We start from the raw sequence: 24,773 nt of genomic DNA on the forward strand, positions 1-24,773 counted from the left end.
ATGTAGCAGATACTTTGAAGGCAATGCAGCTTTATTTTGTCAAGCACATTTCATACACAAGGGCAACTCAAAGTGCTTTACAGAGCAATACAATATGAAACATACAGAAAAGAGTAAAGAGAAAAAAGGTAAAATTGATTACTGAATGATTTACAATTTTAAAAAATCATAATTTAAATTAGCAAAAGTGCAGACAAGAGGTGCAAACATACAAAAGTTATTTAAAATGATTTGAAATTTAATTTAAAAATAAGGTTGCTGTCATTGCAGAGTGGCGTAGGCAGTGTAAAAAAAGAATTTTTCATAGCTTTGGGGCTTGTCTAACATCATCTAAGAGGTTATTCCAGGTTTGTGCTGCATGATAACAAAAAACTGCTTCACCATGTTTTGTTCTGACTCTTAGGACAGTCAGTGGGACAGCCCCAGATGTCCTCAGGATCCTAGAAGGGTCATATGTCACAAGCATGACAGAGATTTGTTGGGTGCTGAGCCACAGAGTGATTTCTACACAAATGGCAAGATTTTGAAATCAATTCTCAGTTCAGTTTAAATTTTACGTTTATGCTTAACAGCACTGTGGTTAACTGTGGTTAGGTTTTGGCACAAAAAACACTGTTATGATTAGAAAAAGGCCATTTTTGGCATTAAAATACCCAGTTTAGGGGGCGGGAAAAGCAGCTATGTCCCAGTAATAAACAACCCCGTATGGAGCCTAAAAAGCTATTGGAAAAACAGCAACTGGTTGCTAATAAAGCTGCTGGAAAAATAGCAGCGGGTTGCTGCAAAACACCCACGTTTGGTGCCTAAGAAGCGGCAGGAATCAACCCGCTTAACTCGCCAAAAAACAACCAGTTTTGTTTATTTGTTGGTCTCAAACAGAGGTCTGCGGCTTGGCAGGTGTCTCACCCCCCCTCCACCTACAGATGACAAAACTCAGCTCATATAATGTCACTTAAGAAACGTTTGTGCTTTGCAGAAATGTACAATGCCAACATTTTCTTCTGGCCACCGGGCTGCAGTGACCTAATTTTACAATTTAGTGATCACAGCACCACGATGATTTGCTAAGGTATTAAAAAAAACTCATCTTTATATCCTCCCTGTTTCCTCGCCTCATCTCAATATCCTCTCTTTATGCATCCGTCATCACCATCTGAGGAGGAGATGATGATGAATCTGTCCTGTGAGAGTAGGTGAAGCCAGAATTAGTAAACCTCATGTAGACGGAGAAAGCTGCTTTCTTACAACAGTCCTTTGATATGTTAAACGCAGTCATTCTGCTCTGACCTGAGAGTAAACCTCTGTATGTGTGTGTAAGTACTCTTTATGCTTTTTCTCTCTTATTACTGTTGTTACTTTACTCTTTACACACACACACACACACACACACACACACACACACACACACACACACCCTGCCCACTCAAAGGTGAGGAGTCTGTATATTTGTCAGATATGTTTTAATGTCTATAATTTCTTTGAACATAGTAGGTGCTTATGTTTTATAACTGAGTAGAGGTATCAGAAGTGTTGTTGTAGACAATTATCCAACATTTATCCACATCTAACTGTCATATAACTATTTTGCATTCGACAAGAGAATCAGTGATGTCATCGTACTCGTGAGATTTGGATGTTTGCGTGTGTGACGTGTCTGTGTGCTCATGTATGTGCATGTGTGAATGTGTGTGTGTGTGTGTGTGTGTTGCGATCGTGGCTTTGAATGTGCCATTCTTGTCTCTAATCCCTCGTAGTAAAAAAATTACTTTTTATATAAAAACAAAAAAAGGATAGTAATTTATCTATTATCGAAAGAACATGTAATTTATTTTTGTTTTAAGAAGCTGTAGCAAATTTTCTTTGTTACCACCAGAGTTTATAAGATTGTTATTGTTGATACACAGACAGATTTTTTTTTTTTTAATCATGCAAAAACAAAAAACAGTGTGGAAAAATTATTATCTCAAAGCTTCATTTTAAATAAAACAACACGGAAATTAAGTGGTGTGTCATGATTGCTTTTGGGTGATGTGGCCAGCTTCCTCCAAACGATGGCGCTGTTGAGTCTTATACATGAGGGAACAGGCCCAGTTTGGTCTGCAGGGAAAATGCCTCTTTCATTGGGACAAGCTCTTTGTTTTTAAATAAAAATAGTTTGTTGAATTTGCTTGTGAGCTTGATGAGGTCATCCAAAATATGTTTTAATTAATGAATGAACATAATTATTTGACCAGGAAGTCTCTTGAGTTACTTTGGGCATCATGCAAGACCTGATATACAGGCAGATTTTCTGTTTCTGTTCTTATTTTGTTAGTACCAGCTGATTTCTTATCAGTGTGTTTTCTTATTTTTGCTCTGCTCTTATGTAAGATCAAATTTTACAATTGGTCTGAAGCAGTGGTTCCCAACTGGTCCAGCCACAGGGTCCAGATTTCTCCTTACTCTTTAGTTCAAGGGCCACACAGTTTAATGTATTTAGCATCATTCTTGTGCTTGTCCATGTCATCAAGCTAGTTTGCTGTCTCTGTCAAGTAGCTAGCGGTTAATCACGCACTCTATAGCAGGAACCGGTACTTCAAAATAAAAGTTCTGTGCAGAAAATGTACTGTACTTAAACATAAAGTGTGTTTTTTACAAACTTGACATGACTGCGAGTCACTTATGGTCCATTCAGAATGGACCCACGACCCACTTTTGGACTGCGACCCACCAGTTGGGAACCACTGGTCTAAAACACTCTTACTAAGTTAAGGAAAAGAAAAAGTTATTTCCCCAAATTGTCTGTGCATTGTAAGGTAACATAAGTTTACATCTGAGGAACATAAAAACATATATTTTTTAAATGTACTTTTAGAGTAATTATAATGATAGGATTATTAAATTTGAGGGCTAAAGAAACACTGTCAGTCCATTTTATTTTATTTATTTTTATTCATTAGATTTATTTAAATTTTCTGCATTGAGTACTTTTATTATACTTCAGTACATTTTCCTGATTGCATACTTTTACTTAAGTAACATTTTCAGTGCAAGGCTTTTGTTGTAACAGAGTATTTTTACAGTGTGGTATAAGTACTTTAACATAAGTAAAGGATCTGAATACTTCCTTGATCACTGCTGCTGACACACCATTTACAGCATCACTGAAGCTTTGCCATTGCTGGGTTTTTGATTTTCCTGTAACTCACTTTTAGAAAAATCATGTTCACTTAAAGGTTTGATAACAGTAAGCTAATTTCACTACTGCTTTGGTGGCGTCTCTCCCACTCTTGGGCCTGTGCCAGAGCATTTGCACATGGCACAATACCTGAACTTTATCCTGTGTTTAGGGGGTGTCACCTATGCAAATAGGTTACTCATTATCAGGTGGGATTCATCATTGAGCACACCTGGGTGAGAGCAGATCTGGATGGTTAAAGAGATGATCTTCTCATACATCTGGGCTGTCTATGTATAGAAAGATGCAAATACTTTTGAAGTTGGATGCACAGCGCAGCATTGGACCAATGTGAACTCATCAGTGTGACACAATGGCAGCTGGCTGGTATCAAACAATCTCTAACTACAGTTGAACAGTAAGTAAAATATATTTCTAGAAATATTTTACACAAGAAAAAGTAAATGCAGTAACAGAATCTTAGATTTACAGTTTGATCTCATTCATTTAATTCATTATGCAGGAAACAGTATGGGCCCACTGCCTGTTCACAAACTCTTCTTTCTCTTAAAAGAAAATTAAGGGAAAATACAGGAGACATTTAAGAGAATGTCGCTGCACAAGGCCCATAATCTCTTACCTGGCCTAAATGGCATCATAAAATCAGTTCGATCAGTAATCAAATGATAACGACACAGTCAGTTTACAACGTTCGTAATTAAAATGATACGACCTGAATGACATGAAGCATTTTTTATGTTACATGTGAGTTTTAATGTCTGATATGAAGGCAGCATTTCCAAAGCAACTTCATCAGGCAGATTATTCCAAACCCACAGTGCATAATACCAGAAAGCATTCTTTGCCAAGTTGAGAGAGGTCGGATATGTCTTCATGCCTGAGGTGTAAATGTAGGAGCGTCTGACTATGTTGAGGAGAGCCAACAGAGAAACAAAGTGAAAGCAGGGAAGAAGAGTTTGAAAGTTTAAAAGGTTGAGCAACTGTATTAAAATAACATTTTCACTTGAATTCAATTCATTCGTCGCATGAAATCATCTGAATAGAATTTCACTTCAGTGAAATGCAATCTAGGTCTTATTTAAAATCCATGTGGGTGAGGATAGAAGCTCTTCCTGATCCTCTAAGTTGGCCTGGTGCAACTGGTACCTTCTTCCCAACCTCAGCAGGGAGAAAAGACAGTCACCCGGGTGGCGGGGATGTTTAATAATTCTTCTGGCCTTACTTTTGCTGCATCTGGTGTAAACATCCTTTCGGCTGGGTAAAGAAGCGCCTAGCATACTGTATGTTCAGCTGAATGACCCACTCTTTGCAGGGCCTTGTGGTCCTCTCTCATACCAGGCAGTGATGTTCCCCATCAGGATGCTCTCGATGGTGCAGGAGTAGAATTCCTCAGTATGTGAGGGGATACTCAGAATTTCCCCAGGTGTCTCAGGTAAAACAGTCTCTGCCTTGCTTTTCCTCACCACTGAGTCAGTATGCAGCACCCAGGTCAGGCTCTCCAAGGTCTTTAAAGCTGTCCACCCTCTCTACCGAGGACCCGTTGATATTATGAGAATGTACTCTCTTTGCTGCTTCTCCCCAAAGTCCACTATCATCTCTTTAGTGCTGCTGACGTCTTGACACCACGTCTTTCAGGTGGGCTTTTTCGTTGTTATCTGTGATCAGACCCACCACAGCTTTGTCCTCAGCAAACTTGATGGTGGTGTTGGACTCTAAATTGGCTACAGTTGCGTGTACAGGGAGTACAGCAGGGGGCTTAAAACAAAGTCCTGTGGTGCACCAGTGTTAAGGATGAGGGTGGAGGAGGTGCGTCCGCCCACTCCCACCGCCTGGGATTTGCTTGTCAGGAAGTCAAGGACCCACATACACAGTGAGGTGTTTAATCCCAGGTTCTTGAGCTTTGTGATGAGCCTAGAGGAAAGTGATGTGGACGACGTGCTATGGCGTGTGTGCTGGGTAGTGGGGAGCAGATGTAATCCTTAACAAGTCTGAGGTATAATAAGCCTGGTGGTATGAACAATATCCATCGTGTGTAGGTTTTTAATTGTAGAATGCAATGATGTAGGTTTTGTTTAACATTATGTATGACACATTAAAAAAAAAAAGGTGGGGTCCAGCAGAAAATTTTGAATATCAAACACTAAATTTTCTGTACTCTGCTGAGTATATATGCACCAATTTGTGCCTTTCCCACATCCATTTATAGTGTAAATGTCTTTCACTTTGTCAAAATAAAATCATCTGCTACTTTCATGTTTTTATTGGAGGACAAATGCACATGTTGTACATACTGAGGGAGACCGAAATCTACACCTATAGTGTGATATGAACTCCCTACAGGTGTAATAAATAACAGAACAGCGTCCTCTGTGTCCTTAATGGTAGCTAAATTCCCTTCTGGGATCTCTAAAGTGTTTCTGGACATTTCAAGGCTATTTTATTTTGGATAATAGGATTATGTTCATGAATAAGCTCAGACCAGTGATACAGACATATGTTTAAAGTTTCATAAAACATTAACTGCTGTATCTGTATGCACAAGATAGACGAGTCCATAGACTAAAGGTGTTGGCCAGGAATAGTCTGTTTTGGACACACACAAAAAAAGCTGAGTAACATAAAGTTTCCCTCCTCAGCACCCCTGCTCCTGCACTTGCGTGTGGTGTAGCTGTTTCTCCTCCATCGTGCAGGGAGGCTTAACAGCCCTGGTGGCGTGCTGCCCGCTGCCTGCACACCGTTCACATCCTCAGGGCGCTGCGTGCCTCCTCTGCCGGTGCTGTTATTGTAAGAAAGCCCCTAGTGTGATGATATACATATAAGTGTGTGTGTGTGTGTGTGTGTGTGTGTGTGTGTGTGTGTGCGCTGTGAGGGGGGGTGGGGGGTGTATATGGTGGATAAATGTGGCGGGGGATGCTAGCTCACAGAGGGCACGAGGCAAGGCAGGCAGATGGTGACCTTTAGCAGTAAATTACCATGAACCCTATGACTCTCTCTTTTCACTCAATCTATCCCTCCAAGACTCTGCACACGCACACAGGGTATGATGGGGTAAAATGCCCCCCCACCCCCTTAATGCCTCTCCTAACCAATATATGGCACTAAGTCTACTCTCTACATGTATTGAATGCATATGCTCCAGGAAACAGTGATATTTCATCTGAATTGCTGCATTCGTGAGATTTATTCTGCCAGAGTCGTTTTAAATGTAAACTGATCAATGTATTTTTATTAAGTTAAGGTTTATACCATATGTCACCAGACCATTTTTCTCTAAAAATGTGAAATATTTCACCACTAATCTCCGGAATATCACAGGTTAGCCTGTTCTGGAAAATAAATGGAAAGTTGTCCAAATAAAATAATAATTTCAACTCATTAGCCCAGGGATGACAGTGGGAGGTGTCCCAATTAAATATCTTTATAGTAAGTCTCTGATCCAACATCTTCACAAGTCTATTCCAAAGCCAAAACATTTGACGTTTATGTCTGGTGTTTGGACGTTCCCATCCCATAGGCCTATCTCCACTAATGGCTAAACCTTGAGTAAATTTCTGGACACCCAGAAAACTTTGTATGAACTTTGTTTTGTACAGATCCTAGCACTATATCTGCTGAATGAGCTACAACCCTGACAGTTCCTTTAAATGACGTGTTCATCCAGGATCAGGCCAAGGTATTTATACTAGTCAGTATTTGACTGCACTAATGAACCAAAATTGAAAACAACTGAACTTCTTTCCACTGATTTTCTTCTGAAACATTTTGTCCTGATTTACCACTAGTCTCCATTTCCAGCACCATTCCTCGACAGTGTTCAGCATGCTCTGCAGATTTTCTTCATTTTCAGCAAGCAAAACTACGTCATCCGCATATAATAATATACCCACAGCCTGATCATCAACTCTAACTCCCATATTTAAAGAGCTGAATCATTTACAAAAAGAAAGGCTGCAAAATATCATTTAATTAGATTATCTAGTATATAGTTGTATGTGATTTTATATAGCTCATATAGTAGCATATAGTATAGTAGTAGCATAGTATTGTAGTTTTAACAGCTTGCTAATGTTATTAGCTAGCTAGCTAGCAATAATTAGTATTGCTAGCAAGCTAGAATTAGCCAACATTTTTAGCAAGCTTCTTGAAACAACATCTTGAAACAAAAAGCCTTAAGGAAAGACTACAAGGCTTCTAGATAAACCAATGATGAGTCAGGGCTGGGATTTTAGTTTGATTTATTTAGTTTGATAGCTCGTTTTTATCTCTAGCATCTTTTAGTTTTTTGCGTAACAACAAAAATGGCTACAGTACCAATTTATTTCTCCTAACAGTGTGTTGGTTTATGCATTATCATGTGTACATGCCGAAATCATATCCACATATTTTTTAATTTTACAGTATATTGACTTTCTAAAGGGGGGCATCTTCCCCCTACACATTAAAGATGATAAAGATGGTGTCCTGTGGCGGTTACTTTGTTTGGCATTAACACTGGACACTGCATGTTTTTACATATCTCAGTGAAACGGCCCAATGTCGGCCGGTTTTCCCAAAGTACAGGCTGTAAAGTAGGCCAACTCCAACCCGGAGCTATCTCTCCTTCCCTCTGTCACACATTTTTACTCTGAGTGGGTGTGAGCGTGATTTCGGGCTCGGGCGTGAACAGCTGTAGTAGTCGTGACGGCGTGCACGTGAGCGGCGGCGCGCTTCGGCTTCACGTCAAGAGGCATCGTTTCAGCACCAAGGCCAGGGCTCGCGGCTAGAACAATAGACGGCTCCGCGCACGGTGTCGCCTAGGGAACGTGTGGAAGAGTTTCACCCGCAAAACTACGCTCGGGGAAACACTTTAAAACATATCTAAAAAGTCGTATTGTTGATTTGAAGACGGTGCGCATATCGATGAGGGTAACGAGTGGAGGTGTAACGGCTATTGAGCGAGTTAGGGGCAGTTTAATTTATTTTTTCGTGTGAAAGAGTCGGCCATATTTATCGACGGTCCCTGGCAGTTACGTCACAAGCTAGCAACCGCTTCGGTCAGAAGAGGGGGGAGGGAGAGAAAGAGAGTAGAGGAGATACCGGCATAGGACGTGAAAAGCCATCCAACCGTTGGTCGGGTGAGACGCAACAAGAAAACAGAAATTAGCAAGAATAGTAAGTAAGATTAGCCTCCATTACCGGATGGAACAGTAACGGCAAGGTTGGGAAAAACTCTCACGCGACCAAGCGAGTTTAAACTGTTGGATGTTACCCGAGCTGAAGCGGTTTGTTAGCGTGTTATCACTTTGTAATTAAATCCAAATTAAGAGTTGGGCTTCGGGTGGTGGAAGTGAAACTAGCTAGCAACGTCCACTGTGGATTTAAAGAACCGAGACGTTGGTTGAATTTCAGCGGGACGGGTGACAAGCTGTGATTCAGACTCACCTGCTAGGACTCTCCTCCGCCACCTCTAGACCTCCACACCGGGGGTAAAAACCACAACCGAGCCTCTTGTATCTGTACACCGAGGAGAAGGCGGAGGAGGAGGAGGAGGTGGAGAGGGAGAGCACGGCTGGCACAAAGAGCGGAGAGCATCCAGAGAGAGGGGAGGAAGGAGGACGGGACGGAGAGAGCGCGGTGAGGACAACAACGGGGACCCAACAGAGAGCATCCCTCTTTAACACCCCGTCTGCACAGGCAACACTCCGCACATAAGCATCATCTGAAAACGGTAAGAGCTGTGATATATGTAGCTTGTATGTTATTTTCCCCCGTGTTGTTTTGTTGTTTGCTCGTGTGTGTGTGTGTGCGTGCGCGCGCGTGTGTGTATGTGTATGTGTACATTGAGGGGGGATCGGACAAAGAGCAAGGGAGCCCCATGACATCCGTGTGTATGCTGTAACCTACAGCTGGCTAAACAAAGAAACCGCTCTATTGCAATGATTTACCCCCAATCACGCTGTTTCTTCTCTTTCTCATGTGTAGGGATCCTGCGCGCTGTTTATCTTCCAAAAGGTAACGAATGCTTACAGATATTTTCGATTTATTATATATTTATATTCAATTGGGCAGAAAAAAAAGTCACATTAGTGTTTTTTGATTGGCTAATTAACATTTGCATAATTGTTTTACCAGAAGCTACTGGAGCCCTTTGTCATCCGGCTGGGCAATAAATACTCAGATTTATCACGCAAATAATCTGTACATTTATTTTCATAATTTGGGCACACATTTTATACCTAAAAGCATATTTAAATAAGACATTTTATTATGAATTTATATTGTTATTTTTTGCTTTTAGTCATATTTTTTTCAATCTTACAAATACAAATATCCTAACACATTAATAAATCTAATAAATTACATATAAAACACAAACCCCTGAGGGAATACTACAAATATTATTGAGATAACATAGGAGTTTTAAAGTCTGTTAAGTGTATTAATTATGCATTTATTATCATACACACATACCATAAGTCACACACTGAATACAAACTGATTTTTTTTTTTTTTGTGACTATTATTGTTCACTTCTCCGGCTGTGACCCAAAGACTCACCCAGCATTGGTTGCTCCTCTCCAGGGATACCTGCTCCTGATCTGTTTGCCCCTCAGCCCCTGCAGTACCCAGTCCTCCTCTCCACTCTGTCCTGATGAAGGAGGCCGACGCCATCAAGCTGTTCGTGGGGCAGATTCCCCGGAATCTGGAAGAGAAGGACCTCAAGCCTATCTTCGAGCAGTTTGGCAAGATCTATGAGCTAACTGTGATTAAGGACAAATACACTGGCATGCACAAAGGTAGGTCTCGCCATCATAACAAAGCTTAAATGCAGAGAGACAACTAGATAGATAGATAGATGGATAGATGGACAGGTAGATAGACGTGTGACAGTAAGGCAGATAGATGGGTGGATTTTCCTGCGCTGAGAGTCACATGTCACCATGGAAACTGTCACACCTCCTCTCGTCTCCATCTCCTGTTAACGCTGCAACAGAGATCATGAAGACAGGCGCACAAAGTCAGTAACATGAACACTGTGATTTTAAAATGGGCTTATGCATGAGTATGCTTTGAAATTAACCAAGAAGAATACTATAAAAGTATCATATAATGTAAGGTATATCGGGTTGGGAGACTCATAATTGTCTTAATGATCAGGAGGGTTTTAATAATGGCACCTTCTAACAATGGATCGGTAATAAACTGTGGCAGGCACACACACTCTGTATCTGTCCCTCTGTCTCTCTTTCTCACACACACACGCACAAACACACACTCAATGACCTGGGGTCTTGTGTGTTTTGAACCAGATTAGGCTGTATGCTCCAATCAGTGTAATGGGCCTGTAAGCCTGGGTGACACAGGGGAAAGAATCTGTTGTTTTGAGAATCCCCACGGCCACAGTAAGCCCCTCTTAAAAGCAATGAGATGGACTATAAGATGCATGTGTGTCTGTGTGTGTGTGTGTGTGTGTGTGTGTGTGTGTGTCATTATGTTGAGTCATTCTCAGCTCTTCACATGTACACTCTGTGTGTGAATGTTTCCATCCTAATCGTCAAATCTTCTCTTCACTCTGAATCTTCATTAGTTTGTCTGAGATGTCACCGGGATGCTAACCTGCTGCTAATCTTGTTGTCTTAGTGCTGGTGACAGGTGTAGTAAACAGCTCTGGCCAGCCAGCTCTGCCACCTTCCCCTCCCTCACACACACAGACACAGGTACAGCACATAGGAGAAACAGAGGGAGTGTATTTGGAGTGATCGTGAGGCATGCATAGTGGTTGGTTTAGGGCAGGAACCTGGCTGTGCCCAGCCTGCAAGGCCTTGTTAGCCCCACGCACACGTCTGTGGTGCTGTCATGTGTGCTGACTCGTGCCGTGCCGTTCTGAAATGTGCCGTGCCGTGGAGTGTCCTTCTCTGCTCTAGAGTGCATCATCATGGTGTTGTCAAGTTAAGTTACAGTGCATGAATACATATATATATATATTTTTAATCCTCTCGCATAGTTAGTCTAGTGATACATCAGAATAGGTGACAAGTACTCAGGGAAGGCATCAGGAAAGGAGAAATTTAAATGGTGTGGCTGTGTGTTTTTGTAGGGGGTGATACGGAGACAGAGATAGAGGATGACAAATATCACAGCTGACCTTTTCTACCTTTACTCCTTTCCCTTCTTCTCCTCCCCTGTCCCTCTCTATCTGACAGGATGTGCGTTTCTGACGTACTGTGCGAGAGAGTCGGCACTGAAAGCCCAGAGTGCTCTACACGAGCAGAAAACACTACCAGGGGTAAGTGCACATCGCAAACAAACACACACACACATCCCCAGACGGTACACACTTCACACTTATGCAACAATACACACAAGCTTGCATATACACTCATATCACAAGAACCCCCTTCTCCCACCTACATACACAGACACTACCTTGTATACACGCACACGCACACACAAACAGCCTCAGATCGGTGTGTGTCTGTGCGACTGGAGGTTCAACTCCCATTAGTAACACTGTGACATAACTCAGCAGCCAGCAGGCGTCTTGCTGCTAAGGACAAACACTCCCTCTCACCGGAGACACGTAGGGTACTCCGTGAGCATAATCATCTCCATTTCTCTATCTTTCTCTGTCTCTCCATCTCTCTGTCGGCCTCTCCGTTAGCCTCCGGTGATAGCTCCCGCCTAGAGAGAGTGTGTAATTAATGTGGCCATTCCCCTTTGTCTCATCCCAGTGTCCCTCAGTCTCTCTTGTGAGGGATCGTGTGCTGCGGCTGGGCAGGGGTAGGACACTGTTCATTATGGATGGGGCACTGTGCGAGATCTGTGTCTGTCTCGTAGGCTGTACCTCTCTGTCGCTCCCTCTCTCTTTTTCTCTCTGACCTGGTTTCCGCTGCAGTTAAAAACGGATTTTACAGTGGCTGTTTTGGAACATTTTGCATTTTTACCCTTTTTTTTTTAACACCGAAAGTAGTGTGCGCTACTACCCAGCCGAGAGAGACTGCTGTTAAAGTATAGGACGTACTGTAGAGATGACATTTTCCACAGCCTTATCTAAACTCTGATTTGCAGCAGTTATAACAGAATGGTGAATGCACCTTCACCATCTCTGAGCCGTTCTCTATCTCATTCTCTCTGTGTCGCCCTGCCACTGATCGGAGTTTCAGTTCCTACACCTTCTCTGCAAGCTGGGATGTAGATAAGATCTCTGTGAGAAAATGGTTGGAGGAGAGCCTGAAGAAAAGGCTCTGAGGGGGAGGGGAAATGTTCTGACACACAAACACGAACCCCTGCATACATACATACATACATACATACATATTGCACTCATGCATGCTTTTCCATTCAGCTGGGAAATGCCTCTTCGTTCGCTCACACTCACACGTACAAACGCAGCATGTTAATAATGACATTAATCCAATTAGGGCCTGCTAAGGAGTCTGACCTTTCCGCGAAAATCACCTCTCCACTGTCTGCTGTGTCTAGTTCCTCCCTCTCGTGCTGCCCTTTGTCCTTTGACTCGTCCCTCTAACCCTCTCCGCTGGGTTTTTTACTTTTATCCTTTCCTGTTGATGACATCAATAACTGGCTCGTTGCAGGGAGCAGAGAGTTGCAGTGAATTTCCCAGTTAAATTGTGATGAATATTCTGGACACATGGAGGAAACATTTGCAGGGAGGATACTCATTAGCGGTACAGATTTACTAAAGAGCCAGCACGAAACAATCAGAAGCACCACTCCCCTGAGGAAGACTAGTGCTGAATCGAGGGTGTGGCTGTCGTGTCCAGGGTTTTCAATAAGCCTGGACTGTCAGTGAGAAGCAGTACTGTGGGTTTCCTCGATTTAGAGTATCCTGTCTTCCCTTTAGAGGCTGATATGAAAGGGATACCATCCCTTATTCTGTCCACTCTGAGTCGAAAGGCTTCAGAGCAAAGTACTTTCAAGAATATGGAAATAATTAGATGAAGAAGAGCTCATTATAGCGTGTTTATCTGAGTTCAGTGAATTGGTTGATGAATAACAGTAAACAGAATCTGTATACACAGTTTTTCTCCAACATTTCCGTGTATTCAAAGCACTCACAAATGTTTCTGACTCATGCACTAACAACCCCTCTGGTGTGTTTACTACTGCTTGAGTGTTTTTTAAAAGATAAATCAAAAAATAATTTCTCAAAATAATTCTAAAGCATTATTTTGGTGTCTATATTTGAGCTTAAAGACCTCCCCTACCTGTATATTCTCCCAGGTTTAGCTTTGCTATCACTTTCCACTACCTGTCTATAGCCTCTCTCGATCCTGTGTGTCTTCCTCACCCTCCCTGTCGGTTGCCTTCTTTGACAGGATTTAGAAATGACTTCAGACGATTTCTCTCTCCTTTTCACACATCCTCCCATTGTCCCATTCTTTTCTTTCCCAAAGAATTGCTTTTTCATCTCTTCCTTATTCCTCCTTTTATCCCCCCTCCAACCCTCCATGCTTTCCATTTTATATCTTTTTTTTCTTCCTCAAATCCCCTCTGTCCTCTGTTCAACTCCTCCCCTCACGTCCCCAGTTTCCCTGCACCAGTAGAATATTACAGAATGTTCTCTTCACTACCCCCAACCCCTTTCATCGCCCGCTCCTTTTCCTCTCTAAAATCTCTTCATGGTATCCCTCTTTCATCCCTGCTTTTCCCTTCCTGCTGTCTTTTACTCATTTTTTTTCTCCCCTCACTGCATGCTCGCGCTTCCTCCTCGGATTCTCATTTCACAGTCATTTATGGTAACCCTTCTTCTAAGTCCTACTCTCAACGTCAGTCCCCCTCTCTCTCTCCCTTTCTCTCCACCCCCCTCGCAGTTCCTCTACCCCTCGTCTCATTTCCCCTCCTCTTGATTAGTTGACCCTTTTGACCGTTTCACACCCCCGTCTCCTCCCGCTCCTCCCCCTCCTCGCCTTCTTCCCCGGCTCCACTTGTTAAGCTGCATGATTAGTTTCTCACAAACTCATTTTCATAGTCAGATCCTGGGCTCACCGTGGGGCAAGGGGGCTGAGGTGTGTGTGTGTGTGCGTGTGTGTCAGTGCATCTTGAATCTTGGGATCGCACTTAATTGCGGGAACTGGTGGAACATCAGGCACCTCATACAACTTTAATAGAGCTGTAGCATCACACACTCATACAGATGTGTTTCTCCTACACCATGGCCAAGCCATTAGAGGTTTGGTGACAAGTCCAATGCTACGGAGTGCTCTTGCTGCTTCTGTCTGTCACTGACTGATGGGATTTAACGCTGATTTAACGCTTCCAACCAGCCAGTAGAGGAATGAAAGGAAGGGAGACAAACACACAGAGAGTTGCATAGAAACTATACCTCAGATATCCCCCTGCTAGCTTCAGCAGTAGCAGTAGACTGTCAGATTGGAAAATGAGGGAAAGGATAGAGGGATTGTGAAAGGGAGAGAAAGATGAACAGATGGCCTTATCAGAGTGTCCTGCGCCTTGTGTTTAATTTGGACACAGAGAGGGAACGAGAAGCACAGAGGGAGCATGAGATGAGGAGAGGGAGAGAGTTACATTATATTAGTCACAGTGGCAGAAATTTAACAGTGGAACCACAAGCAAGTCCCACTGTAGCACACAGATGTTTTGGTGTATTAGATGTGGTACAGAGATTCCCCCTGGGATGCATCCACACGAAAGAGCTCATGTTTAGCTGTCGCATATCAGTGCTAATTTGCACTTGAAAATTGAATTTCTCATCCGCATTTGCATGCAGGGGGTTTGCACCAAATGGGAATTATGAGGGAAATATTCAGCGAGGTGAAAATATGCTCTTATAAATGTGATTGTTGGTTTTTACGTTGTTTATGATGCTGAGCAAAAGACATGACTAATATCGCTAAGTGAGTGAAAAGGAGAGGAAAAAATAGGCAAGTAAATGATATCCATTAACAGCCGTTAAATTGTTGTGTCCATATATTTAAAGGTCCAGTGTATATGATTAAGGGGCATCTATTGGCAGAAATGGTATGTAATATTCACAACTATGTTTTCATCAAGCCAATGCAAAAGTGCCGCAAACACCTATATTAAAATACCCAACTCAACAGCAGAAATAAACACGTTTACAGCCTGGTACAAAAAACAATTGCGGTGTCTACAACTAATTTTAACATTGACGATAATTGTACAGGGGTGAATTTTTATGTTACTCACCTGTTAACATTTATTCAGGCTTAAAGTTACTCATATTTAAAGGTGGGGCCACTTGAGTGACAGGCTGTCCTCGAGGTGTCACGCCTCTGGTCACTTCTGGCTCCAAAAAAACAGCCTAAAAGCCAAACTTGAAACTTCAAAATGGGAGTTCACAAACCAGTTGCTGAGGTTACGGTAGCTACGTCCATTATTTTATAGTCTATGCTTTTTATTAGTTCATAATCACCTGAAATTAAGAGCTACATATGGAGCAGATCCTCTTCCATGGAGTTCCGCCATGTTGTTTCTACAGTAGCCCAGAACAGACAAATCAAACACTGGCTTTAGATAAGGCCATTTATATTTATGCATCAGCCACTGAAGTTTTCCTACACGCTTGGCACGCAACACAGCTTTACAAGTTTTAGTTCAGTGGCCTTATTGCTCAGTGCCACTAAATCCTGCACACTGTACCTTTAATTTTTTTGTCTGATCTACATTCATGACATTGAATATGTGGTACCTCAGGCTGTTGTCTTGTTAGTACAGAGGGTTGGTGGCAATAGGCCGACAGCGTGTGTCTAAGGTCAGAGGCCAGGGCTCAGCCTCTGGTCAACAAATTCAGGGTGGCTGGTCTCAGAGCAGTAAAAAACAATGGTGACGGGGAGAGGGTCAAGTGAAAGTTTGGGTTTAGTTTGTGTATCCTTTTTAATCTTGTCTTTAGTATGTGTTTGCCCTTGGATTAATCATTATCACAGCATAATTAGTTTGACATTTTTCACCAACTTAAATTGAGTAACATTAGCGCTGGACTGTGATTTGTTTGTGACAGTGTGTCTCAATATAAGTTACAAGGAACAGTTTTATTTTGTACTCCTGATACCACAGAACTTACAGTAATCATTCATATAAAACTGTCCTTGCTTTATCCTAATCTCCATCCTTCCTCCCTCTCCCTCAGGCCACGCTTCACTCCCGGCCTGTTTAGATTTTAACCTCACATCTCCCTCCCCCCGTCTCTATCTATCGCTCTATCTCTCCCCAGCCTACTGCTGCTGTATTTCCTCCCTTATCTTTACCCTTATCTTTCCCTTTTGTTCTCCGCCCGTTGATATCTCTCTCTCCATTTAATCTGCGCTCCCTTCTCCCTGCGTTTATCACTCCCTTCATCTTTGTTCTACTTCAAACACAAGTGTTCGTACACACACACATGCATGTACATGATCGCGGGCGCAGACACACTCGCACACGTCTGTTTGGTCACACCGGCATCTGCAGATCTCAGTGTAGGTGAAATTAAAGTGTGATAAGCAGCTTACCAGGTGTGTGTTGTCATGCTCCACTGCTCTCCAGGCAGCACTCTGCTCTCTGTTCTTTGATTAGAGCCAAACGCACACACTTAGACATACACACATCGTACCTCCTATAACACACTTGATGCCTAATGAATTATTAAAAAGGCAGAAGAAGCGCCACAGGACAAGTAGTTAACAATAACTGATATAGCAGAGGATCGATGCACAGATGAAAAATATAATAAAAGTTTGCAGTATTAATATTGATTAAATGCATATGGTATGACAGCGTTCCTTAGCCCATAAATTGGAGAAGTTCCAGGGTTACTGCCATATCATGCAAACATGACGGGAGCTGTTATGTATTTTATTGAGCCTGGGCTGAAGAGAGAGAGGGAGAGTGAGTTTGTTATTTATGTCCCGGGGCTGGAAAGGCTATATTTATTTGCATGCACACTATGGACTCACATGGACTCAGCAAGTGGGTACATTCAAGGTGCAGCAGTTCATGCCAGTGTTACTTCTGTACAGTTAGTGTTGTATCACTTCATTTTTAAAGGAAATACAAATATATGTGGGAAAAACAACATCATGTGAGAAGCGAAATTTATGTCCGTAGTTTTAAGAGAATGACTTGGAAGTTCATGTGTTCATCAGCCAGTGCTTGTAGCCCATCAGATCCTCTTTGGATGTTTAACATGTGCATGTTTTGTATGTTCTGTGTGTGTGTTTCCATGTGGAATCTAAGATGCCTGGCAGGCAGGCTCCCTATGGGGCAAAGCTATGATGAGCAATTATCCACTAGGGCGACTTTGTAGGCTAATTTAGCATATTTATGTGGTCAGCAGCACTGTTTACTATTCCCCTTCACTGCTTACTGCTGCACTTTCAATTCAGAACAGACCCCAGCTCCCTCTCTCCCCTGTCTCTCTCTCTCTCGCGCGCGCGCGTGTTCTCTTTCATTTTCTCTCCGTCTCTTCCCTCTCTGCCATCCCTCTGCCTCTATCTCTCCCCGCCTGATGGGGTTTGTGATGTGTATCGCTCCCCCCCCTCCCTCGTGCTGTTTCTCTATTTTTAACCTCTCTGTGTGTGGGATGGGAAGGGAGTAGAGGGACAGGTGTAGGAAAAAAGTGTGTGCGTACATGTGTGCGTGTGTGTACGTGCAAGAAGTAAAGAGAAAGAGGAGGAGCCAGAGAATGATACAGAGGGGGTATGCAGAGTAGAAGGGAGTTTGTGTGGGGTTGTGTACAGCTTAAACCAAGCGGGATTTAGCTTGTTTGTTTTAAACAAAAGTATTTGCTGTGTGTGTGTGTGCTCATATGTGCATGTGCATTTGTGCATGCAACTTGGACAGAGAAAGAGTGCCTGCCTCATATTTCACCACAAAATCGAGGCAGAATCTAATCATAGCCTCATAACAGCCTGACCCTGGAGAGCGCCTGCCTCTCTAAGGCCTGACACACACACATACACCTACACACACACATACACACACACAGAGGAACATTTGTATCTTGGCCAGTTTGATTATGTTTGTGTGGACACATGATTACCAGGTTATGTGAATGCTCACTGCCAATTCTGTGTCTCTCAGATGCTGAGCCCTAAAGTAGCCCAAAGTTGAGTCGAGTCCATATCACACACCATCTGTTTTGTAAATCCAGCCAGCTACAAAAATCTGCGGGGCCTAGTTTCCACATTCATAGATTGAAAAGAACTGTTTAGTTGCAATTATCTGTCATCATTATTGCATCTGATGCTGGACGACGTGCTTTGTTCTCCCCAACTTAAAGCTGGCTGAAGCACAGCATGGGCAGATTTACTGTGCTCATTTAAATCCTGGATTCACACATGGCTTATTGCAAGCTGCACACTTAAGGTGATGAATTTAGAAATCAGAGCATGTCCAGTGGTAAAATCCTCATATTTAAATTTGACATTAAATATAGATATGTTATGATAGAGGAGGTCTTAAGAGCCCCAATCCACTTTGATGTTATTGGGCAGCCCAGCTGAGGACTATGATGTTCTATTTTTCAGATAAATCCTCTCATTTTGGAGGAGCATTGCACATTGTTCAGTCACATTGCCTCTCCCTTGGTAATTACTCTCAGCAAAATCTTGAAAAAGAATACGTAAAGATCTTATAATTAGGAATATGATTATGGTGTGGAATCAAGTTAGAAAATATTTGGGTGAAACTCATTCTTCCCTCACACGTCAGTCCAATATGGGGCAACCACTTTTTCCCACCAGGCAGATTAAATTCAGGTTTTATGAAGCGGCCTGAAAAGGTTTAAAGAAAACAGGGGATTTGAGTGTGTTAGATAATAGGAGTTAGTTGCCTGGTATGACATACATTACCTTCAAATATTTACAGGTGAAAAGCTTTACGTATTAGATCATTTCAGAATCAGTATTGTAGATCCTCCCCTAGTTATCTATTTTGGAAAACAGAAATGCAAAGGGACTGCTCTGGGAGGGGTATTATCTCCAAATTATATAATCTTTTAGTTGTGGGATCTTTCGAGACCTCTGTACTGAAATTTAATGCCTGGAGAAAAGACACACAAGAGGATTTCCCTTTGGAGGACCGGAGAGCAGCATGTGCTGAAGCACAAACGCAAACCGTTAATGCTCGGCTCAGATTGCTGCAGTGATGAAGACAGTGGTGTTGTCACGATACTGGGATTTCCAACGTTGATACAATACCTTGAAAGTACCACTTTTGATACCACAGGGGAAATTGACGCTGGGGGCATAAAATTTACAATTTTTTATTTAAAGATAAATATAACAAAGCTTTAACATGACAACAATGAATTTTCAGCAGGACAGCAGAATGCTACAGCTGGTACTGGAGTATCGATTCTGCAATAAATTAGTACTGAACAGTTTCAGATATTTAGAATCTACATTTATCGATAGATAAATACTTTTGACACTATTAGACAACATACAGTGTGTGATATGAGAAAAACTAAACTAGTATAGTAGCGTTATTCCATACCTGTGTATAAGGTGTGGACAGGAGAAAGGGACCTTTTTCTAATTGTGTGATAAGGTGCAAGAGTTTTGGAGTAAGATTAAACAACTCTGGAGAATATATTAGGCATACATTTAACATTTGAAAGCTTTTTATTCTATGTTTACACCCTCATAAAACATCATACACATAAGAAAATATTGTTGCCTTCGATATTTGTTCACTTGTAAAAATAGTTGTCTCACTTTCTTAGGAGAAGACCGATAAACTTAGGCTCATTTGTCAGATTAAAGCATTGTCTTTAACTGTACGTCTGGAAAAGATTATTATTAAATATAAAGAATTGCTCTTTGAAAACGTGAGGCATGCTTTTATTATACAATATATAAAAACTGTTGACCCAAGTAATGAGATGAGAGTGGCGGCGAAATGGAAATACAAGTTGTCCTCTGTCCTCTCTCTATTGTACAAGAAACCTTATCTTTTTAAAACATTTTATTTTTCATTGTTAATTTATAACTTCATTATTATTATTATTATTATTATTTATGGTTGTTGTTTGTATTTTGCTATTATCTTTTAGATGTCTGAGATGTGAGGGAAGGCTAATGATAATCGCCGTGCTTTTGATATTGCGTCTTTGTTGTTGGAAGTAATTTGAGAAAATTAATCAAGATGTTGCCAGAGAATAGATATAGATATTACACATTGACAGATACAAATAGTTTAACTTGACTGATTATTGTAAGTACACAAGATGGGAGGTCTTTCATTTATGTATTTGCGTTTTGAAGGGATTATCAAGGAAGAAAACAAGTGCCAGAGAGCAGGGTGTGCCAAAAAATCACTTAAATGCAGCGAGCTTTAACAGATGCCCAGATCTAGGGCTTTGATCATCGAGCAGTGTCACGGACTTCCAGTGCCAGATCATATAGCAAGCATCACTCGCCTTTTACATCAGTTACTGTAACGTTCACCATTTCATTTCCATTCCCAAGCGCTGACCTTGGTGCGCTGCTCTCGGTACGTTTGGCTACCAAAGTGCATGCATGGACTGAGCTTCAAAAGTCTGGAAGTAAAACAGAAATAATACTCTGCATTATGCATTATAAAAGTCAAGGATGACGTTCATACCCCCCACGTCAGGGCTTAGACCTGCAGCCTACAGTCCAGACACCTTGTCTCAGCATGTAATATTTATATGTCTCCACTAAGCTGGACGTATGGAGCAGGGCCCGCACAATGAGCGTGAATGAGCGTGTGAATTCATCTGAATGAGAAGGGGGGTTGAAAGTGGTGGAGGAGGGCCATGAAGAGGTTTGGCATGAATAGGGGTGTATAGACAAGGAGGGGGTAGGGTGAGACAGGGGAGGAGCAGAGGAGGTCGGGTTAGAGAGAAGGAGGAAACAAGACAAAAGTTGGCCATAATGAGCGTGGAGGAAGGGGCAGGCGGGTGGTGCGTGGAAGAAAGGAGTTTTTCTGGGTGGTGGAGGAGTGGGAGGGAGTCAGGGCGCACTTCTGTCACTTTAAACAGAGACATCTGTCAGAGGGGGCCGCTGGTGTGTGTCTGCGTTTGTGTGTGTGTGTGTGTGTGTGTGTCTGTGATTAGGCAAGCAATGGAGATGACGTGGCTTAAGTTGCACCTGGGGTGTGACCTCCGCTCCGAGGTCTCCTCTCTAACCACACTTCAACCTGCTGTCTCAATGAATGGCCTTTTCACACTGACCGCAGGGCGAAGCTGGAGCTTTATAGACCAGATTACACTATTGTAGATCACCACACTTCACAACGCTCTGTCCAGCAACGGAAGACACTGGAGTATTTGACCGCAGGGCTCGAGCAGCTCTGTCGTCTCTGGTCTGTTAGTGAGAGAGTTAAGCCTTGTTATAGTGATGCACTTTTAAGCGTGAATGTATGCTCATGTAGAGTGAATTGAAAGGATTTAGGTTTACTTTTTTTTTTTTTAGTAAAAACAATTTTGAATTTAGTTGTGTGCAAGTAGATGTGAATTTTGAAGCATATTTCTAGTTATTGAATGTAAGCTTGTGGATACTTCTTTGCTTTCTATGCATCATTTATTACATTTTAAGGTTTGTGGGTGACGTTGATCACAATTCAAAAGGATTTAGTTTGGGTATAACTTCTAACTAATAAGCCAGACATGTCATTTTTAGAGATTATCACCCTTAGGCCTATGTATTAAGTGTATGACTTCAATCTGAATACTTGGAAAGTATCTTTTCTCCATTTTATGCCACTTTCCTTTCCTTAACCATTAGAGAAATGATTGTGAGTACAAGTAAATATTTAAAATCATAAAGAAAAAAATAAGAAAATAACAGCCAGAGAATTTAACAAAATGAACAAGGCAAGCTAAAAATCTAAAGAGACTGTCTTCCAACTGATAAAACAAATAGCTATCATGAGTTGTTCTCCTAAATGAAGTAGAAGTAAATGGTTTAAGATAGAATTTTAAAAAATACACACACTATAAATTGCTTCTTTTTCTGTGCCCAAAAATAGTCAGAGTCAATATTAGGCTCTTTTCCGTCTTTGATTAAGCCTGTATAAAAACATACAGGCCATTTGCATATTTGGCTTGTCTAAATTTTACGGGATCCTGCCTAACGCTGAAACTATCTGAGCATCCAGAAATGTGTCACTGGCTCCGTATTGAATGTAATCTCGGTGAATATGAGATTTTTGCAATCATGAATTTGTATGGCTTTGAGCAGCCTTTTTAATTCACCAGCTCATTTCCCAAAGGACTTACGCTCCCTAAAATAGAAAGAAGGTCCAAGTGCATAGGTCTAACAGTTATCCGCTATAGTGCTGCTGGATTATGTTGGACTAAATCCAAAGGATCAAATTTCAGTGAGTGCTCCACTGCTGCATGCAGAATGTTCTCATTGGGGTTTGACAAAAACAGCATAATATTATAGGGATCAACAGGGTAGTTAGTTCTGCTTTATGCATGGTTTGATGCCATTACTATGGCGAGTGATGAAGGCAGAAAGAGAGGAGGGAGAGAGACGAGAATATGTTGGTAATCCATGCTCCAGTAGAGAGGCTGATGAAGGGTTAACAGCCAGATAAAGTATTGAGTGGAGGAGAAGGAGGGCAGACTTCTCAGGTGTGAAGAATGGAATGAGAGAGACAGAGGAAGGAGGGATGAGAGCAGGGGGATGGGCCGTGCAGGAGCTTGTATTATGGTTGCAGGCCCCCGTTGCCAGGCAACGGAGCCGAGCGAGATGCCAGGTTGCTAGGTAACCTGGGGGATGCAAAGCCTAACGTGGCGCGATAGAGAAACGGGAGAGAGGTGGGGTGGAGCGGTGCTGCTGGGCTGCTCCACCTTCCCGCTCACCCGCGCTGTCTCTCACATCTCTGTGTTTTCATCCAGCTGTGAATGAGAGCTGTAAACTCGGTTTCATCAGGGAGTCGGTGTGTTGCATGCTACAATATCCTGACAGTGTTACTGGAATATAAACACAGGAAAACACACGCAGTTGAGCTGATATATAGACGGATCACTGATAGTGTGATTCTGTTGTTTTGGCGTGTGGTTATCATGATGTGTAGTGTCTCTGTTGTGTAATGGATTACAGTAAAGTGTTGAGGGCAGGGCTGCAACTAATGATAATTTTCATTATTGATTAATGTACTTTTTTCCCCCTAGATTCTTTGATTAATTATTAAGTTTATAAGCCCATTACAATTTACCAGAGACCAGTGTGACAGCTTCAAATGTGTTGGTTTGTCCCACATATTGTCCATTAATGCAATAATATTAATTTGACTGGAATTATCAGCTTTTAAATACCACATCTTAAATGATAATTTAACTGTCAAAATAGTTGCAGATGAATTCACTAACAGTGTTAAAGCTACCTAAATGAAATGTGAAATTAAAAAATGAGTGAGCGGGTAATTGATTAGTCCATTGAAAGAAAATTAATCGCTAACGATACACTTTGTGGTTCCAGCTTCTTGAATATTGAGAATTTGCTGTTTTCTTTTTCATTTATGATAGCAAATGAAGAATCTATCTTTGGCTTGTGGACTGTTGGTTTGACAAAAGAAACTGAAGATGCCACTTTGGGTTCTGGAAAATTGTGATGAGCATTTTTCACATTTTTTTTTTAGAGTTTTTGATTAATTTTAAAAATAGGCGACAATGAAAAATAATCATCAGTTGCAGCCCTACATCATATCCATACCACAGATTATTGTTTGTCACCTGTGCATCAATATTGTGTGAAAACCCCAGCAGTCATCATCAAGTCATTCAAACAGAAATAATATATTTCATTCTGTAAGCATTGCCCAGCTCAAGCAAAAAAACATGTACAGCCTAAGTTATTCCACTTAAACTGGAGTGGAAACAATATACTTTTTCTCATCAATACAGTATCTTTTCAGCATTATTTTTACTGATCAGCCTGAGAAGTAGTTTAGGTTCCCAAGTAGCTTCAAAATTAAGGCAGGATTACAGGAAACATTTCAGTAGTTTTATGTTAAACACTGTTTTAAAGAGAGACGATTATGGTGTGAACAGTCCTGCTATTTAGCTCAATTTTGGTTTTGCCAAATCAACATAAGGGTTCACTACACTGACGATAATGAGTTTGCAGGCCTGCGAGGCATGTTGCAGCAATGATGGAGAAAAAAACGAGAGAGAGAGAGTGGGAACGACACAAGAGGAGGAAGTGAACGGGAGAGAGAAGAGAGAGGAGGGAACGGATGGAAACAGATAAAAAAAAAAAAGCTGAGATGGTCGTGTCATCAGGCGGAGTATGGAGGGATTATGGAGTTGAGAGAGGAAAGAGGGGAATCGAGGATGGGGGAAGAGGAAGAGGGAGAAATAATGCTAGATCGTGGAGAAGGGATAAAAATAGTTTTCCTTTCTTGTGCACTCTGGAAAATGGACATCTGAAATTGTGTGGATGGAGTGTTCCAGAGGGAGATTGAAGGGGGAAGGGTGTGTATGCACTTGTGTGTGTGAGGAAGACAGATATGAAGAGAGCGTGTTGGTGTGTCTGCGCGCGCACACACACACACACACACACACACACCCATCATTGTCTATTGTCATGCCATGTGCTGTAATCAGTTTTATATTTATATTCGCGGGAACATTTGTGGAAAATTGCCAAAATGAAAACAT

The 24,773-nt window shown here is 41.8% G+C and overlaps 1 protein-coding gene across 4 annotated transcripts in view; it reads left to right on the plus strand.

Moving 5' to 3' along the window:
- The first annotated feature begins 8,043 nt into the window (after window positions 1–8,043).
- The window catches only part of LOC125893373 (CUGBP Elav-like family member 3), a 29,646-nt gene continuing 12,916 nt past the window's right edge, over window positions 8,044–24,773 (plus strand). The window contains exons 1-4 of one of the 4 annotated variants that reach the window (XR_007449883.1): window positions 8,044–8,885; window positions 9,140–9,169; window positions 9,740–9,954; window positions 11,362–11,444. Coding sequence is in view for 3 of the 4 variants with exons in the window: in XM_049583999.1 (XP_049439956.1) it covers window positions 9,810–9,954; window positions 11,362–11,444 (228 nt within the window). In the remaining variant the exon portion in view is untranslated. Of the gene's footprint in view, window positions 8,886–9,139; window positions 9,170–9,709; window positions 9,955–11,361; window positions 11,445–24,773 lie in introns of all 4 variants that reach the window. The other 3 variants (XM_049583999.1, XM_049583997.1, XM_049584000.1) reach the window with 3 other exon arrangements.

The sequence above is a fragment of the Epinephelus fuscoguttatus genome, linkage group LG8 (genome assembly GCF_011397635.1).
Source record: "Epinephelus fuscoguttatus linkage group LG8, E.fuscoguttatus.final_Chr_v1".
Taxonomy (NCBI): Eukaryota; Metazoa; Chordata; class Actinopteri; order Perciformes; family Serranidae; genus Epinephelus; species Epinephelus fuscoguttatus.